General features: G+C 32.4%; 1 protein-coding gene across 1 annotated transcript in view; it reads right to left on the reverse strand.

Moving 5' to 3' along the window:
- The window catches only part of LOC143235141 (synaptogenesis protein syg-2-like), a 123,620-nt gene that overhangs the window by 15,597 nt on the left and 88,135 nt on the right, over positions 1–19,888 (reverse strand). The window contains exons 4-5 of the mRNA XM_076473001.1: positions 8,932–9,068; positions 11–218 (exon numbers count right to left, since the gene is read on the reverse strand). Of these exons, the coding sequence (XP_076329116.1) occupies positions 11–218; positions 8,932–9,068 (345 nt within the window). The remainder of the gene's footprint in view (positions 1–10; positions 219–8,931; positions 9,069–19,888) is intronic.

The following is a 19,888-nucleotide window of genomic DNA, read 5'->3' on the forward strand; positions in this document are numbered from 1 at the left end:
AATGAATCACCTGGATAGAGATTAATTAACTTCACTCCCTTAAGGAAAACTTTCTCCACACTCCTTGAATACTCCTGGATAATCATTGAAGTACAACGAAGACGGGTAGGGCTGTGCCATCCCAGAGTTGGTTTAACAACGAAGTTAAGGACTAGCCTGGACAAAAACAGTCTTCCTTTTTTCAAAGGAGGGATAATCTTTTGATGAGACGTTTGTACCTAGAATAATTAGAAAATTTAGATAATGTACTGAATTCAAGTATATTCTTACCCTAGTATAATTTTACTATACAACAATTATAGATTTGCTCTTGACAAAACTTCTCAAAACTCTAATAATAAAGACTTGAAAATCAAAAATCATCATGTTTATGAGTAAATAAATGAATACTTAAGTCTGAAGTGAGCCACCAAAATGGCTCTGATTTCAGTTATATAAAAACTGGATTCAGTGATGTCGAGGAAACCCACTTGTAGAGAAATATATATGTAAAAACGGCTCGTTTTGGTTGAGAAAAAAATTTACGTAGAGCAGCGAACAACGTTTCGACCTTCTTCGGTCATCGTCAGGTTCACAAAGAAAGGAAGAGGTAACTGACCGGAAGCTGACCACATGTTTGAAAGGGGTTGTGTAACCGAGTGTCGGAATGTAGAGGGCGTGATTAGATGTTTGAATATATAATTTTATATTATTTATTTTATTATTATTATTTATTATATTATTTTTAATGTAGGTATAAAGGTGTTCCTTTGTATTGGTTTATTTTGGGATGAGAAACTGGATTCGTTTAATCTCAATAAAACAAAGCTAAAATTTCCAAGTATTTTGTAAACAAACACGAACTTTCAGCCCTTCTTACAATACTTTTGTCAATATTAGAAAAAAGGAAGTCGAAGTATCAGTTGATCATTTTACGATGGAAATCTGATCACTTAACTAATAAGAATTATCATACATATTGTAATACTTTCAGTGAACAAGCTCTGAGTTTTGAAACGTTTTCCTTTTAAAGATTACTTGAAAACACATTTAAAGTGTTTGATGTTATTAAATAATAGAATACGTAAATAGAATTCAGTAATTTAAACCTGTAACATAAGACAAAGGAATTACAAATAATGAATTATTTTATGTTCTTTGCTGATCTTCAAACATCACTTAACAAGTCTGTACTTTTATTGACATTTCCAACGTGAAACACAGTTTATTTGGAACATGGATTAAAAGAATTCTACCTCTTATCAGATAAATGGTAAATATACCCATCTTTTATCAGATAGATAGCAACTATACCCAGCTCTGTAAGATAGATGGTAAAAAGTCAGTGGTATTAGAAGTTACTCTTAATAATATTGTATATTAAAAGTAAAGAAAAATTTCAAAACAAAGTAGATGCAGGATGGCTAACATCAGTCCTTCCAAAACAAAGAAAACAAGACAGTGTGGATGTCAGTTGACCATCCCTAGGTAACAGCAGAGACACACAGCGAAGCAAAATAATATTAATAAACAAAAACAGGATAAAGTTAGTTGTGATTGAATAGTTATATATATTATTACAAGTTGATTCTTGCTTGTGCTATTATGTACTATTATGTGAGGATGATACAAATGCCATCCCCTCTGTTTTGTTTGCATTGTTTTTGATAGATTGATATTCGCCACCTCTACGTTTACTCCCTTTTTTGAAAACCTTTACTCATTTGCTTGTATTTTTAAGGCAATGTTTCGATAGACGTAGCAGGATTGTTTTTGTATACATATTCCAAATGTAATGTTTAATACCTTCTGTTTTTGGCTGTGATTCTTGTTTCACCGTGAATTTAAGCTTTAAAATGAAAACTAAATTTCTGTAAGAAAACCAACTATAAAGGGTAATGATAACATCGTTTACATTAGGATTATGATATCTTAAAAATATTATTAGTTATCAATAGTACTTATAAACGTGGATACTCTGTTTGAAACTACGTCATCTCAGTGTAATGGTTGACAGCATTGTTTTAGTTTTTGAGTTATCATATAATAACAAAGAAGCAGAACAAAAAGTTAAAACTTGTTGACACTCTCAGAACTTATGACTCAGTCATCACTTAGATAGTGTTGTGAAAAGGAACACTCTATAGGCTTATACATTTCTCATGATGTTTCCAGGAGGTATTTAAAATACCATTTCAATGAACAATCCGAGCCATCTCTACATAGGCAGTGCTGCCACCTGCCAGATAACATCCTCACAGATGAAAGGATGTAACGTGTTCAAGAGCGTATTACACCTCAGGTTTTTGATATTCAGAACAGTTTACTGGTATGCCAAAAACCCGAGGTTCGTCCAGTCTCTCATAATCTTGCAGCTTATCTATTTTCAATTTCATAGCATGCTATTTAATAATCGTAATGTATGTGATTTTCAGTTCAACAACGTAAAACAGTGGATTATCATAGCCTTTGGACTAGGCATTCCCCAATGACTAGCTTGCTCAGAATATGAATTTGAGGGTTAAGGATTAGCTTCCCATGCTCCGTGCTCCGGGGCTCTGAGTATATAACGCGAATGATCACGAAATTCTTCTTTTCAGCGATGTTGAATAACTGTCTTATTCCAGGTGTATCAGTTCAACATTATTGACCATTATATGAAGATAGTTCTTATGTAGCTTTGTGTGAAAATGTCAACATTCTTTCGAATTTATTTTAATTCATAGTTTTATAGAGTTGATATAGGCTCATAATATTAACTTTTGTTAAACATCCTTTTCACTGGATATATCAAATAAATAACTGAACCGAGAGTAGTTGAACTTGGAAAAAAACCCCACTAGGAACATTTTTGAAATACTCTACCTTACACGAAATTAGCCCCCCCCAGTGGCACAGTGGTATGTCTGCGGACTTACACACTAAAAACCGGGTTTCGATACCCGTGGTGGGCAAAGCACAGATAGCCCATTGAGTAGCTTTGTGCTTAATTCTAAAAAAAACATATAAAACATACACGAAATTAACTTTAAACATTATATACAAAAGCATATAAGCATTAGAAGTACGTTAAGATCTTATCTATGTTCAGATATCGCGTACTAATTGTAATTGTGTTTTACGTGCACGTGGTTACGAATATATTCTGAATTGTCGAGCTTTGCAGTTTCTGATTTTAAGTATAACTAAACCATAAAGCAGAAATTGTAGTTTTATAGAAGATTACTTAAACAAAATTGATTACATATGTTAAGAAGTGTACAGATCACAAATTATGTTAAATATATATATATATATATATACACATAAAAAAAATTGTAATATTTTCCTTTATCCAAACTTTATTTAGTATCACATACGAATATTCACGAAGTAGGATATAACAAAAACTTATAATCTATCCTGTTAGACATTTCAAAATTCGAAATGAACTAGGAAATTTCCATATAAGGATAAAATTGGACAACAAAACGAGAAAGTACTAGATATTAAACATTATAAATTAATAAAGCCAACACGAGTTTATTGCAAAGTAAGATTAAAGACTTTTAAATGTAAATAAGGGCCTATACTATACTGAGATAAAGTTAACTTTATGGTTCTGATATGATTTTATGTTTTTAAAGTAATGATAAACAGTATAAGGAAATAACTGTTCTCGATGTCAGTTCTTATATAAAAGGAAAATATAAAAGTTTATATATATATTAGTTTGTTATAACTCAAAAGCAAGCCGAAACAAAAACAAATTAAACAAAGAACGCTACATTTACTGAAAAGATCCCACGGTATAAGCTGTAATGTAAGATTACACATATTAAATTTTGGAAGAAATTAATCCATTTTGAGTCTACATAAGGTGACACATTTTTATGTGATACAACAATAAGAGATATTATCGGATAATTACTTAGAAACAGTAAATCAGAATATATCTTCTTGCTAAAGCTTATATATTTATAAAGTCACAGTATTGTTGAAGTCAAATTATCAAACCACTGAAACATTTATTGGATGTGGTTTCGAAACCTAATATTTCGAGGGAAGGAACAGCAAAGATGTTGCTGTAAGTTAGTTATAAAGTGCACCATTTTAGCCCCCTAGTGGCTCAGCGGTATGTCTGTGGACTTACAACGCTAAAAACCGGGTTTCGATTCCCGTGGTGGGCAGAGCAGAGATAACACATTGTGTATCTTTGTGCTTAATTCGAAACAACAATAAACATTTTATTTTGCTGCTTTTTATCAAAGAATTACACGGGATTTTGGACTGAACCAGTTTTATTCTATGGATTATGGACTATATGGATAAAATAGAGTTAGTAAGATTTTAGTTTAATAGGACTAGACGTGCTTTATTATCTAATTCTGGGTTCATTTCCCTCTCTGTGGACTCAGCAGATAGCCCTATGTAGCTTTGCTATAAGAAAACACATACCTAGTTGTTACGCAACTTTGCAACTTGAGAATCTGATGATCTGTTTCAGAATAATAGTATATCTAATGATACAATGTGAGAAACCAATATCATGTTTCTAATTACAGTGAGAGGAAGTGATAAGCGTTTACGTGAGGGTGGTCAGTTTCACTTCTGTTCTCTCCTTTAAAGAGGCTAAGCTCTTTTAATACTGTCTCTTTGCATGAACTTATTGTTTTTGGTTCATAAAAAAATCGTTTTTTTATCTGCACAACTGAAAGAGAACACTCTTACGTTTTTATGTGAAGCAGGTTTATTTATAGCTTCTGACTGTATAAAAATGTGTGAGGTATTTAATAACATACTATTTCTTGACAACTTGGATTATTTGAAACCTACTTACGTTTCTGCTACGTCTAAAATCATACTTGAATAAGTCTTCAGCAAAACTCCTCCTGGTCATTGAATCGTACTAGCACAAAATACACTAGATATGAAACCTAAATGTGTACACATCTTGAAACTCTAGAAACTGAGTTAAAGTAACAACAACAAATGCATCTTTGGGCTGTTGTGATTTTCATCACACTTGTTAGGGCTAATGAACCATCTTGTGTCCACAACGTAATCGTTTTTAACTTCAATAATGTCTTTTATAACTTTAATCCGATGGTCGTGGGTTCGAATCCCCATCACATCAAACATGCTCGCCCTTTTAGCTGTGGGGTGTTATAATGTGACGATCAATCCCACTATTATGTGGTAAAAGAATAGCCCAAGAGTTGGCCCTCTTGCTTTACATTGCTAAATTAGGGACGGCCAGCGCAGATAGCCCTCGTGTAGCTTTACGTAAATAAAAAACACAACAGAAACAAAATTTCATTATTTACAAAAATAATAAAAAAGAAAATTCTGGCTACCTTATCTTAACGTACGATATTACATTGTTGCATTCAAACGGTAGGTGGCAAGTTTTTATTTTTGTTTACAGAATGATGATTTTATTAACTAACAAACTATTTTTGGTGAGTTTGACAAAAGCATCTATTGCAAAAGGCAATTTTTAGGACATTTATTTCGAGTAAAGAGCAAAGAGTTATATTTATACAAGTTCTACAAATTGCATCTACTAATAAAAGTTAAGATTCTGATACGAAGAGAGCTCATGTCTGTGTGTATTTTGTTTGATTCTGTATTACATGAAACGTGAAATTGTATTGTATCGTATTGTATTGTGTTCTCGGGAAAAACAATAGTTATTTGAAATGAAATACCATTGGATTCAAATTTAATGTTGTTTAGTCGTTTACTTCTCAAATCAATACGTCTTACAGTGCAACAATATTTGAGGAAGGTTTAATATTACCCTTATACAACATTTGAAGAAGGTTTAATATTACCCTTATACAACCAGAGCACGCAAACAATTGTACAAAACGTATGGCATGAAGAAAAATATTAAAACACATGTTAGACGCAGACGTGGAAAAATACACTTGAAAAGAGAAATGATTATGTTATGATATTTTCGTTGGGCGGTCTCCGGTTTCATTAATTTACTAACATATATAGATGTTATCGAAATACATTTATAAGTTTTTTATGAAACAACGTGTGTTTGTGACGATCAAATGTAAATTATACGTTGTGTAAACAAACTCGTGTATATATTAGAGAAAATTAATACTGATAAAGTTAAGTAAACTATAACTATAACTTCATACCAGTATAATTCGTTTACTGGGGCCCCCGCTGTTACAGCGGTAAGTCTACGGACTTACAACGTTAACATCAGGGGTTCGATTCCCCTCGATGGACTCAGTATATAGCCCCATGAGGCCTTACTATAACACAAAAAACAAACAAACACACATTCGTTTAGTGGGCTACCAGGTAATGCCTTTCTACTATAATGGGGGCTGGAATGCTGACTTCAAGAGGTAAGTTTTAATTTCCTTACCCCCAAATGGTAGTATTTGGGAGAGCAGTCACCTTCACACAACTGTTTGTAGACAGTGAAGGGTGATATAGATGTGGGATGCTGTGAGCTTGAACACCCACATTTCGCTCTCTTAATTTCTATTTCTATATCTATTTCTACTCCTTTATTCTTATCTGAGACTGACGAATGTTGGTTAAGACTGATAGACAATGTATCCCCACCGCAAGCGGGTCCTACTTCCACAGTCACCTCCAAAACCTAGGGTACATTTAATACCCAACATTGTGCAAAAACATTTCGAAATATACGTTAAAGTAAGCACGTTATGAAACTGACGTTCATTGTATATGATTAAGAACATCGGTCTGTTTTTAACAACGGATTTTCCATAATTCAGTTTCGCAAATTTCGAAAATAATTTTAGTATTTCCTACCAAGTAAGGTCTTTTCATAAATCGTAAAAAAAATTTTTAGTTTTTCACAAATTAACATTTTTTTTAAACTCATGTTTGTCATGTTTGGGTTCTAGAACGAATCATACGACTTACGTTTTGATTGGTCTATAGAAATCTATAACTAGTGGTTGTCAACAAATTGTAGCATAACAACACGTAAAAAGATTTTGATGTAAAAGTACGTATAACATCTTGCGAAAAATCTATACGTGATAGAAAAAGTGGATATCATTCTCGGATTAAGTGTACAGAATTTACTGTAGAACATTTACAAATTTTAAGACAATAAAACCATTGCAGATTTGCGGTGAAATATATTTATGTATTTAAAGACGAATTTATATTTTAAGTCCACTATATTTGAAAGTTCCTAAGAAATTTAAATGTGTTTTTTTTTATATTTAAGTCTATTTAATAAAATAAAACAACAATTGTTTATACCAAACAAAACGTGTAAGTCAAACATACTAACTAATTTTGAGTGATGTTTTTTTACAATGGTGATATATTTGTATTCCTAGCGAAATTAGGTTAGTAGACACTCTGATTTATTTGCGCCAAACTTATGAATGGAATGATCGTGTACTTTTACGAGGGATCAGTATGACCAGTTGGTTAAGGCGCTCTACTAACAATCTGAGGATTGCAGGTTTGAAACTATGTCACACAAAACATGCTAGCCCTTTCAGCCATGAGGGCGTAATGTGACGGTCAATCCCACTATTAGTTCCTAAAAGAGTAGCCCAAGTGGTAATCAGGCACTTTTTCTCTAGTCTTAACACTGTTAAATTTTGGATGGCAGGCACAAAGAGCCCCTATTTAGCATTGCGCGAAATTAAAAATATGAGCTGAAATCGAATATTTGATCTGTTCTTATGATTTTATCAACATAAAGTAATATTACGATTGTTGTGAAACATTAGATATGAAATAAAACATTAATTAAAAAAAATGTTTTACCATAATGAATTTACAAGGAACAAATCAGTGTTACAGGAAGTAAAGTGTTCTTAGAAAGAACGGACATACAGACATAAATACAATGACTGATAAATGTATTTGTATATCCAAAATGGCGTACTCATGTGATGCATCAGGTCATCACAGAGTTCTAAAATTGTGGATCTTAATTCATACTATGATTCATCTGCGGGGGGGGGGATAATAACAAAGAGTTTGGAGCCTAGTAGTTTTATGTACATCACGACCAAAACTGTCAAAATACATTTTTTCATGGCAGGCTGTTCCAAATACTCTGAAAGTATATTCTCTTAAGAGAATAGTCTTAATTAAAATTATTAATATTTAAATGTGGTTAGTAACCAAGAAACAAATTACGGAAGAAGTGTTTGTAAACGGTGGCAGACGTCAGATCTTTTACCAAGTGGACCGATTTCTTTAACAGTGATGAAAATTTAGCTATTTTGATTGTACAATAAGTTAGGACTTAGAGCTCGAACTCTAGACAATGAATCAATGAATTATTGATACTATTCTACGAGTTACCCATTTTTTAAGGGTATTGGTTTAAAAGTATAGACAATAGGATGTTCATATGAGGTTCCTAATCTTGCATTTGTTTTGTCAGACAAAATATAAGAGCTGGTACAATGGTGTGAAAATAGTTTCATTCATTTAGTTCATTTAGATGGGTAGGTAATATTCTCTGTGTACCTGGACAATTTTGACTGTCATAGTCTTCTCCCAGTGTCTCATTTCCACCATCACCATGAAAGGTTCTTTCAAGATCGTAACAAATCACCAATATCTCGTGAAAGTGACTTTAGTCTCCTTTACAATATCATGGTGAATTTGATTATTACATTTCCCATTTTCACCCTTGGGTAAAAATTGTGAATCACGTGACAAATGTGGTTCTTTGAAGATTTATTTGCAATTAAGCAAGACACTCCACTTGCCTTTGGTTTCCTTTCTGAATTTATGTCACTCTGAGTCTAAACATCTGTTTCGCAGCAAAATATGTACTAACCCACATAAGTTAAAGGGCTGAAGTCTTATTATTGAAAATGTCTTAATGATAAAAACAGATAGTTTCTTTTACTTAAAACACGTCAATATTGGAACCTCACTGATCCTAGTAGAACATAGTAGATTAAAATGAACTAAATAACTAACCACCTCTTTATCATCGATGAACCATTTGAGTAGAGCGGGCGGTTTAGAGGGCGCTGCGGTGCACGTAACATCAACTAGATCTCCCGGACCGTAACCATCATGGATTATTCCTTTCATTACTGGATTTTTGTCGGGTAACACTATAAAAAAAACACAGCAAGTCCACGTAGTTTTAAAATGTCTTTTTAAACATTCATCAGTGATCAGAGAAAATTAAAACATGCAGATATACAACACATAAAATATGATATTAACAAATTGAGTACATTTTGTGTTTCATAAGGCTCAGAGAATGAATATGGACGTTTCACTCAATAATGTTTACTTAGAGACTTAGTAATCATTACAGTCGTAAGTTAGTAGTAAACGTTAATACTGAATTAAACACAATTGTTTATTTTAAGAATATTCCATTTTATCGTCACATAAATAGTAAAATAATTTTAAGCAGATTAGATCATTGTGAGTTGATAAAGTTTCTTGGTAGGAAGAGTTATAGCGAATTGTAGAATTTCTCGATTTTTACGTCATATAATTATTGTCCAATAATCACGCAAGAGTTTAATTCAAAGAGGTTTTACTCTCTTCATACGTCATTTGTTGACTTAAGTAGGGTACCAACAATGTGTCTTCTAGAAACACATCTTAGATATATCACTTAATCTCGAGTTCAAGGGAACGTAATTATTATTAAATTCTAAAATAATACTAATACAACTTAACTGGTTATTACCACAACATTTCGTGAGCAGGAGTTCAAACCTTACATTATTTTGTTATTCAAGTCTTTTAACCAAAGTTTGATATGTTTATTTTACAAAGTTTGTGTTACTTTTCTTTTAAATTTTATTAATAACGTTAAGAGCATAAAGTTAAATTAACACCAATTGTTATCATATAAAGTTAACTTATAGTCAAATATTACAACTGAAATAGGAAGCACCAGTCATAGTAGTGGTGTTGTCACTGGGTGTCTTGAGACGACTTTTCAGCTGTTATTGATTGAAGTAACATTTATTAAAAAAAGTATATGCTGATCTTGTGTAACAGATCTGTGTATTAACAAGTGATTCATTATACTTGGTTGTAATACAAAATAGCTACTTTAAAGGTAACCATGTTATGTAACGATAACTTTGGTTTAACTTAAACCAAATGTTTGCTGTCAGAAGCCCATACACGTTAATATAAAAGAGTAGAAACGAATTTCAATGAGCTTTACGAATCCCAACCTGTTTTGAAGAGGTTTGTTCATGTTTTGGATTTAATAGACTTATTTTTAACCCAGCAAAGAGATGTACCAGATGTTACAGTTTAATTAAATATGTAAGAAATACAGTAAAGTCTGTTCCTCTAGCCTGACCAAAACAAGCAAGACACAATTGGATGTATGGCAGGGTATGAACAGTTATTTAGTACAAAGAAACTGGTCAGTCATATCTTTACGATTGGATCTTTAGAAATGTTTGATAGGACAACATATATTGCTAGGTAGTAAGTTAAGGTTACAAGAATAGAATCCATGAACATAACATTTCTTCCCAATATCTTCAAGTGAAACGAACAGGAAAACCAAGGGTTAGTCAAAATTAAGGTTTCAGGGTACGTAGGATAGCAACAGTATACTATTTAGAAAATGAATACTTTAACAGTTTTGAACTGTATTACACATTTATTTTTAAATAATTGGCTTTTGTTAGTCGTTGATAGGTGATTTTCAAATGAGTTCTTAGAAAAGTCATTAGTGAATCCGTATTAATTTAATAAACATCGTACATTGTGTTATGTTAATTGGCTTATACAACTACAATTCACTTCTTTTACATATCGTTTAGATGTTTAAATAATCATTTCTGATATACAGATAACTTAGACGAATCGTTGTTAGGGGTTTTGCATATTTTACAGATAAAGTTAAACACCGAGAAGATGTAATATTTTCTAAAAATACGCTATAACGTGACTATCGTGAAACAAGTTCGAACATAATTTACTGAGAGAGAAACAAATTATTCAAGTTACTATTTTATATAAAAGAACTGTCGGTTCCACGAAGATTTCTCCATATACTTGTAATTTATCTTTCTTTACGAATTTAAAATCTTTGAACACAGTTTTCGTAGTTTCAGTTTTTCAAGTTGTCTTCGCACTTTGTTAAAACAAGTAATGCATGTTTATGTCGCCAGCAATGAACACAACAGATACGCTCAACACAACAGCATGGTGAAATGGACCGTGTTCTCCACTTTTATAGCTTAGCGTACGTCCTGAACGAGGGTGAATTTCGTCTTATTATATTAAATTAATTTCTTGATGGAGTTTCGCGAAATTCAATAACATATTTTACGATCTGAATGTAAAATGAAAAGCCAGCTTAAATCCTTTAATGTTAATACAGAGTTTTATCAATACCAGGGTTCAAACTTTCATTTTATGAACTGATACACCTACACACACGTACTGTTATAGATGGGAAAGGACTGTTATTGTATGTTGAACTTAGGTGGCGCTACTAGGTGACTTTCTGCGCTCGCCGTTTGTAAAATTGAAGTGATAAAGTAGAGGTTGGGTAGTTAGTTAACATAATTTACCGCTAAGATGTGGCTATTCTAATGAAATGATGAGATTTGACCGTTACTCCTATAACGCAACCACGGCTCAAAAGTGCGAAACGCAAGTTTTTTTTCTTTAGGTGGTAAAGGAACACGAGTCATGGAACTTTGGATCAACAGTCGATTACACCAATCATTGGACCGCTCTCGACTCCATATAGAATAGCCTATAGACAGCAAAGGAAAATCTGGTCCTTCAACATTACACACACATACCTGTGAAAAAGTAGACTGAAGGACCAACCATAGAATAGCCTATAGACAGCAAAGGAAAATCTGGTCCTTCAACATTACACACACATACCTGTGAAAAAGTAAACTGCAGGACCAACCATAGAATAGCCTACAGACAGCAAAGGAAAATCTGGTCCTTCAACATTACACACACATACCTGTGAAAAAGTAAGACTGCAGGACCAACCATAGAATAGCTTATAGACAGGAAGGGAAAATCTGGTCCTTCAACATTACACACACATACCTGTGAAAAAGTAAGACTGCAGGACCAACCATAGAATAGCCTATAGACAGGAAAGGAAAATCTGGTCCTTCAACATTACACACACATACCTGTGAAAAAGTAAACTGCAGGACCAACCATAGAATAGCCTACAGACAGCAATGGAAAATCTGGTCCTTCAACATTACACACACATACCTGTGAAAAAGTAAGACTGTAGGACCAACCATTACTTTACAGGAAATGTTTTATTGTCTTATTTAATTTTTTTCTAATTCATTCCATAATTCAACCACCATATTAGAAAAAAAACAAACTTTAATATGTGTCTTCTCGTTCTATGTTCTACTTAATAAATCAAATAGACCTTCACACTGTTAGTTACCCTAAGAACCACCTTATCAGTCCTCTGAACTGTTTCCTAAGAAGCCAAATAGACCTTTACACTGTTAGTTACCCTAAGAACCACCTTATCAGTCCTCTGAACTGTTTCCTAAGAAGCCAAATAGACCTTTACACTGTTAGTTACCCTAAGAAACACCTTATCAGTCCTCTGAACTGTTTCTTAAGAAGCCAAATAGACCTTTACACAGTTAGTTGCCCTAAGAACCACCTTATCAGTCCTCTGAACTGTTTCTTAAGAAGCCAAATAGACCTTTACACAGTTAGTTGCCCTAAGAACCACCTTATCAGTCCTCTGAACTGTTTCTTAAGAAGCCAAATAGACCTTTACACTGTTAGTTGCCCTAAGAACCACCTTATCAGTCCTCTGAACTGTTTCTTAAGAAGCCAAATAGACCTTTACACTGTTAGTTGCCCTAAGAAACACATTATCAGTCCTCTGAACTGTTTCTTAAGAAGCCAAATAGACCTTTACACTGTTAGTTACCCTAAGAACCATCTTATCAGTCCTCAGAACTGTTTCCTAAGAAGCCAAATCCACCTTCACACTGTTAGTTACCCTGATATCCACCTTATCAGTCCTCTGAAGTGTTTCCTAAGAAGCCAATGTTCTTTCTTAGGAAAGGGGACCAGAACTGTTACAGTATTCTAGCTGAGAAATACAACGACTTGTATAGTGGATAGTTACCTTTTTTGACTTGTGATAACCATGTTCATAAATACACATTGAAATTGTACTGGCTTTACTTCTAATAATACAGCACTGGTTTTTGATGACTCGAGTGATTTATCCACCACTGTTTCAATATTTGTTTCTTCAATCACGGTAAAGAGCAAGTTCACATTTATATTAAACCTGTGGTCCAAATTATGATAACCTATATACACTATCTTTCTTTTAATACAATCATAAGTCGTTTGTTAAACTTACCAATCTATTCAGGTCATTTCGTAATATGTCAACGTCTTCAATACAGATAGAAGAACCCAAGAGTTAGCTAACCCTATTAATTATCCTCCCATCATTATCATTAATATAAAAGAACAAGTCCTGACCCTATGAGATACTCCACCTTAATAACCACTCCTGTGTCTAATTAACCAGTTTTTTTAACCCAGGTCTTAACTTATGTTTTGTATGGTACTTTAACAAAACTCTTTACAAACATTAGTATGCAAAATCCACAATATTTCATTGTCTTTTGGATAACAAGAAGCGTTCTGGAAACGTTATAACAGATTAGCAAGGAGAGAAGATTTTAGTGACTCAACCTTGGCTATTATTTATCATATTTTACCAAAACATTTTGTAAATCATCTTTTATCATATTTTACATAAATAAAGAACTAAGACTATCTTGTCTTTAACTTCTATCAGAAGTTATCAATTTATTTAAAGATAGGAGTAACAGTGTTTTATTGGGGGTGTAAGAAAACTTTCCTGATAGTATTTGGAAATCTTTAAAAAAATGTCCCCCGCTAGTAGATCGGTAAGTCTACGGATTTACAACCCTAAAATCAGGGGTTCGATTCCCTTCAGTCTCAGCAGATAGATCGATGTGGCTTTGCTGAAACACACACACACACCTATAAAAATATTAAAAAATAAAATGAACACCACACTTCAAAACTAGACGACAGTACTAAAGTACTGGACAATATCAAAATACTTCGGTAGCTCTTAAGGCGCTAGTACTCTTCACTCATATTGGACTTATTTCTTTGACCAATCTATTTACTGATATAACATACTCATAAGTCGTTGTTGTTTTTTAACAACCTGTATACGTCAAGGGTACACCACCGGTTCAAAGCTTGAGTGTTGTTGAGAGACATAAAAAGATCAGGAAACATTGACGCAAGCAGATTTCCCATCCTCTGATATTTGAGATCCTTTAAATCTCTACGGAACACCAAACGTAACTATCTCATAAAGTTAAACTTTAATATTACTATCAACATCATGTTAATATTCAATTACCAGTAAAATGTCATGATATCGTCTTCAATAAAATGTCACGATATCGTCCCCTACCTTTGAATAATTGAATGAAGATATCCCACTTGAGTAGCAGTACGCCGTATTTATTGAGTTCTTTATCATTCTTCACCTTCATAGTGTATCATCAATCCGATGATCATACGTACGTATATTATAAATACGATATAACTTTACCTTTTACAATTTTTCATAAACGAATAGATAGGTTTAGTGTTCAATTTATGATCAAAACAATCATTATCATAAGGGACTCATCATTGATTCCTTCATGGATAACTGAACACCTTTCAGTAGAAGAGTGGACATCTGCATATCCTATTTAAAGACTTAAGATAAAATGCAAATTCTAATTTATTTTCAATATTTTACACTCAGAAGTATTTAAGAATGGATATTTTGTCATTATTTATATATTTCAAATTATCATATTGATTTGAAAGGTTTGATATTTTACTTCCCTAAATACATATCTTATAATTATTATAAGATTTAAAGAAGGGAAAGTAATGCGTGACTCACATTCTTGTTTGTATTTTCTTATAGCAAAGAGGGAATCGAACCCCCTACTTTTAGCCTTACAAATCCGTAAACTTACCGCTGTACCAGTGGGGTACTCTTATTTTCTGATATTATTATAAAGTTTATTGAATTCATGTAGCGCATTTAATTAAAAAAAACAACTTATAATCTATTAAGCATTTATATTTATTAGTCATGAATTGAATTCGACCAAGAAATCTGAAGTCATTTTGAAAGTTAAAGTCTTAAGTCAGATATAAATGACTTTAAGGTTGATGTCCATGTTAATGGAAATCAATAAAACTGCTACATACCGAATATATAAAATGAGCTTCTAATCAATAAACAAAAATTGTTTGAAAGTTACACAAGAGGTTATCTGTGCTCTGCCCAACACGGGTATCGAAACTCTGTTTTTTACGTTTTAAGTCTTCAGACATGCCGCTGTGCCACTTAGGGAGGGGAAGGCAAACAAACGAGCCAGTTATTAGACGAAAAGATGTATTTTAACTTTCTAAAACATTCAAAAAAAGGGAAGGAAATTTACGACCTAAGAAATTACAGAAAAAGTAAGTCATGTTGTGCGATTTTTATAAGCTGAAACTGTATAGTAATTAGTAATTTGTTCTACGTTTAACGCAATTTGGTTAACTATTTCTACTATGAGAAAGAAAAATCAATGGATGTCACTATCCTCTCTTGATCCGGAAAGGATTTAAGAGTGCCACTTTATATGGAAAGATTGTATCGATTACATCTAAACTAGAGCCTTTAGATAAAAGTGTAAAACACTAGAACGTTCCGAAGGAACTTAACCTGCTCGTTAAATCAAAGACAGTGTGGTCATTATATGAACTAACTTGAAATATTACATCTTGGAAGTCAAACACGACTGGAGTCTATAAGTTGTGGAAACAGATACTAATACTTAGAAACAACTTCTAAAACTTAGCATTTATGTTTTGAATGATACTTCAAGCCACATTTAGACTACAAATCATTCTCTCTCTGTCTTAGCCGCAGTTTTCATAAGCGTGGTTCACATCCATAGTAATGAAATATCCAATCAAATATCCTTTTATAATATCTTGTTTGGACAGTGGTAAGTCTTTGGTTTTACACCACTAAAATTAGTGGTTCGATTTCCATTAATGTACACAGTAGATAGCCAAATGTGATTTTCTAATAAGAAAAATACACAAACACTTTTATAAGCAGCTACAGATCACCAAAAACTGTTTTTTTCTCCTTAATTGTTAATTTTATGGCGTCAAAAAGAAATTGTTATACTCTGTTGTACAAGCAATATCAAACAACTACGTATGATTCCAACAAGCATCCTTACAAAGAATTTCTTGTATACGTTTTTCACAATTATGTTGATAACCATGTAAATAAAGAGCGTAAAACACACACACATTTATACCATATGTATTTGTTATCAGGTACTCGTGAAACTGAAGGGTAAAGACAGTAAAACACACACACATTTATACCATATGTATTTGTTATCAGGTACTCGTAAAACTGAAGGGTAAAGACAGTAAAACACACACACATTTATACCATATGTATTTGTTATCAGGTATTCGTGAAACTGAAGGGTAAAGACAGTGAATCTATTTTCTTAAAATATTCACAAGTTAGTTTGATTTCAGGTTCATATTGTGTATAATATAATCGTTTACTTCAATAACATATGTCAGTATGGAGTACATAGCAGTTAGCGACGCAAATCGTTCCTGGTTTCATTCGGGAAAGTTTTTAACTTAATTATAGGGTTGTGTTTTTTAACAGCAAAGAAAGATTTAGACATGCAGAGTTACAAAACACGTTATTCCTAACGAACGAGTTAGTCCAGTATGTATTTAACAGTGCTTTCCCTGGCCAGGCGCCTGGGATTAGGATTGTATGATTATATAACGTCGTTCCAGAATGAGCTAAACTATATTTGTAGTGTTTTCAGGTTGAACAAAAATTAACAGGTTTAGTGACGCTGAATCAAGCATTTGACTCCCGTAGTACACAATAGTAAACTCAGAAGATATACGTGTGATGTTGTGTTCTTGACTTACCATCTCAGCCTATTGGCTAAAATCAATCATAATTTGTTCTGTGTTTGGCTATTTGTTCCCGCTCATTGTTTTCAGAGTAGATACAAATGCTTTGACCTTGGCTTTAGTAAGATTATTCTTATCACCTTCATCAATGATAGTCTAACACTTTCAGTGCTGGACAGATCTTACTGTAGGTTCCAGCTGAAACCCAGACTTCAATCGACAAAAGTGCCATCTCGCTGTTTCAAAAGCTGGTTCTCCAATATTCGTTCTTTTTTCCATTTCTTTAAATGCCATCGACTGACACAACTGTGCAAGTATAACTTTTCTCTGACAACATTTATCTGATAACAATGCACAACAAAGCTTGTTGCACTTCGTTGGCAGATGAGAATAGTTTTGGATCATCAGATTTCTTACAAATGTCGGTTCCAGTTACATTCATAAAACCATTTGAATCCTCCAAAAATAACCTGATGTATATAATTCTTAAAACAGTTATGCACAACGCAAGCAACCGAGTGTTCTTGTTAAAAGCACTGAAACCTGATGCTTCTTCATTTGGAATGTTTGGTATTGGTGTGAATTCGATACTAAGGAACTGTCAAATTGAATAGACGTCGTTGCTTTTACACTTGAGTTTTTCTGTGATCTGCATCGTTTCTTCGATGTCACGAAACCCAAGTGACCCCAAAACTGTCGCTAGACATTCTATCTCTATCACTTTCCAATGAAAAAACGTAATCAATATTTATTTCTTCGTGGTTTTAATTTACTCTGTAGTTGTTTCCCACCTGCTTTTCGTTCAATTTTGACCTACGGGTCTTGTTTTGTTTGTTGTTGTTGTTCTTTTAATTTCGAACAAAGCTACTCGAGGACTATCTGTGCTAGCCGTCCATAATTTAGTAGTGTAAGACTAGAGGGAAGGCAGCTAGTTATCACCACCCACAGCCAACTCTTGGGCTACTCTTTTACCAACGAATAGTGGGATTGACCAAGCGTTATAATGTCCCCACAGCTGAAAGGGCGAGCATGTTCGGCGTGATGGGGATGCGAACCCGCGACCCTCAAATTACGAGTCGCACGCCTTAACACGCTTGGACATGTCAGGCCATCTCTGGGTCTAAACCGTTGTATTCACACTGACTTCGGGGGCATTTTTTAGAAGAACCAAACATACGCACGTGGCACTAACAGGCCATTTTTTAGAGTTTCTCTGTTAACGTTCTGTCATCAATACAAGATCAGTACGCTAATATACTGAATGTCGTTAGCATATTGATATTAATTTTGAAGTCAGCCATGAATACGATTTTTGTTTAATCAACTTTTCGTAAAAGTGTTAGCCAATAAACAAATTATCTCGAATGACTTGAAAAAATTAAGTTCTACAAAATCCCGGGTACCTGTCCCGTGGAGGCACAAATACGTAAGTTACAGATGAAGGCGGAGTATCTAGAAAGAGAAATGTGTCCTGCTTTAACGTCATTATTAAGTTCAAACTTGAGCTCGTGCAAATTGAAATATTTTATTTTTATTTGTAATATAAAAATATTTTTTAAATATATGAATATTTCTCGGGAAAACGTTTATTTGTAGTACTTTGTAAATCTGCTGATAACGGCCATACTTTATGGGGAACATCTACTACGATACAGAAAGCCAAATGTCTCCGCTTATTACACGATGATTAACTTTTTCATCATCCTAACAGGTAACATTACAATATAATACCAATTGTATTATATAAATGGTAGCGCTACTGTTACAAGTCAACAAGGGTGTTGATGCTTAGGATGCTTCCCTAAGGAATTATATCCAGGTGATGTACAATAATATCACGTGTCATGATGAGACATTCATTGAGACAAATCGATTTAGATGTAAAAAACTTAAGTTATCCAACCCTCTTATGAAAAAAATCTGTGTATAGAGTAAACATTCCACTAAATAAACATATTAGAAATCAACATGCATCGGAAAAACATTATATTATTACACATGAAAACAGTTTAATATTACAAACTCATATATATTATATTATTATACATGAAAACAGTTTAATATTACAAACTCATATATATTATATTATTATACATGAAAACAGTTTAATACTACAAACTCATATATATTATATTATTATATAGAAAAACAGTTTAATATTACAAACTCATATGTATTATATTATTATACATGAAAACAGTTTAATATTACAAACTCATATATATTATATTATTACACATGAAAACAGTTTAATATTACAAACACATATATATTATATTATTATACATGAAAACAGTTTAATATTACAAACTCATATATATTATATTATTATACATGAAAACAGTTTAATATTACAAACTGATATATATCATATTATTATACATGACAACAATTTAATATTACAAACTGATATATATTATATTATTATACATGAAAACAGTTTAATATTACAAACTCATATATATTATATTATTATACATGACAACAATTTAATATTACAAACTGATATATATTATATTATTATACATGAAAACAGTTTAATATTACAAACTCATATATATTATATTATTATACATAAAAACAGTTTAATATTACAAACTCATATATATTATATTATTATACATGAAAACAGTTTAATATTACAAACTGATATATATTATATTATTATACATGAAAACAGTTTAATATTACAAACTCATATATATTATATTATTATACATGAAAACAGTTTAATATTACAAACTCATATATATTATATTATTATACATAAAAACAGTTTAATATTACAAACTCATATATATTATACTATTATACATGAAAACAGTTTAATATTACAAACTGATATATATTATATTATTATACATGAAAACAGTTTAATATTACAAACTCATATATATTATATTAT

This window comes from Tachypleus tridentatus, chromosome 12 (genome assembly GCF_004210375.1).
Source record: "Tachypleus tridentatus isolate NWPU-2018 chromosome 12, ASM421037v1, whole genome shotgun sequence".
Lineage (NCBI taxonomy): Eukaryota > Metazoa > Arthropoda > Merostomata > Xiphosura > Limulidae > Tachypleus > Tachypleus tridentatus.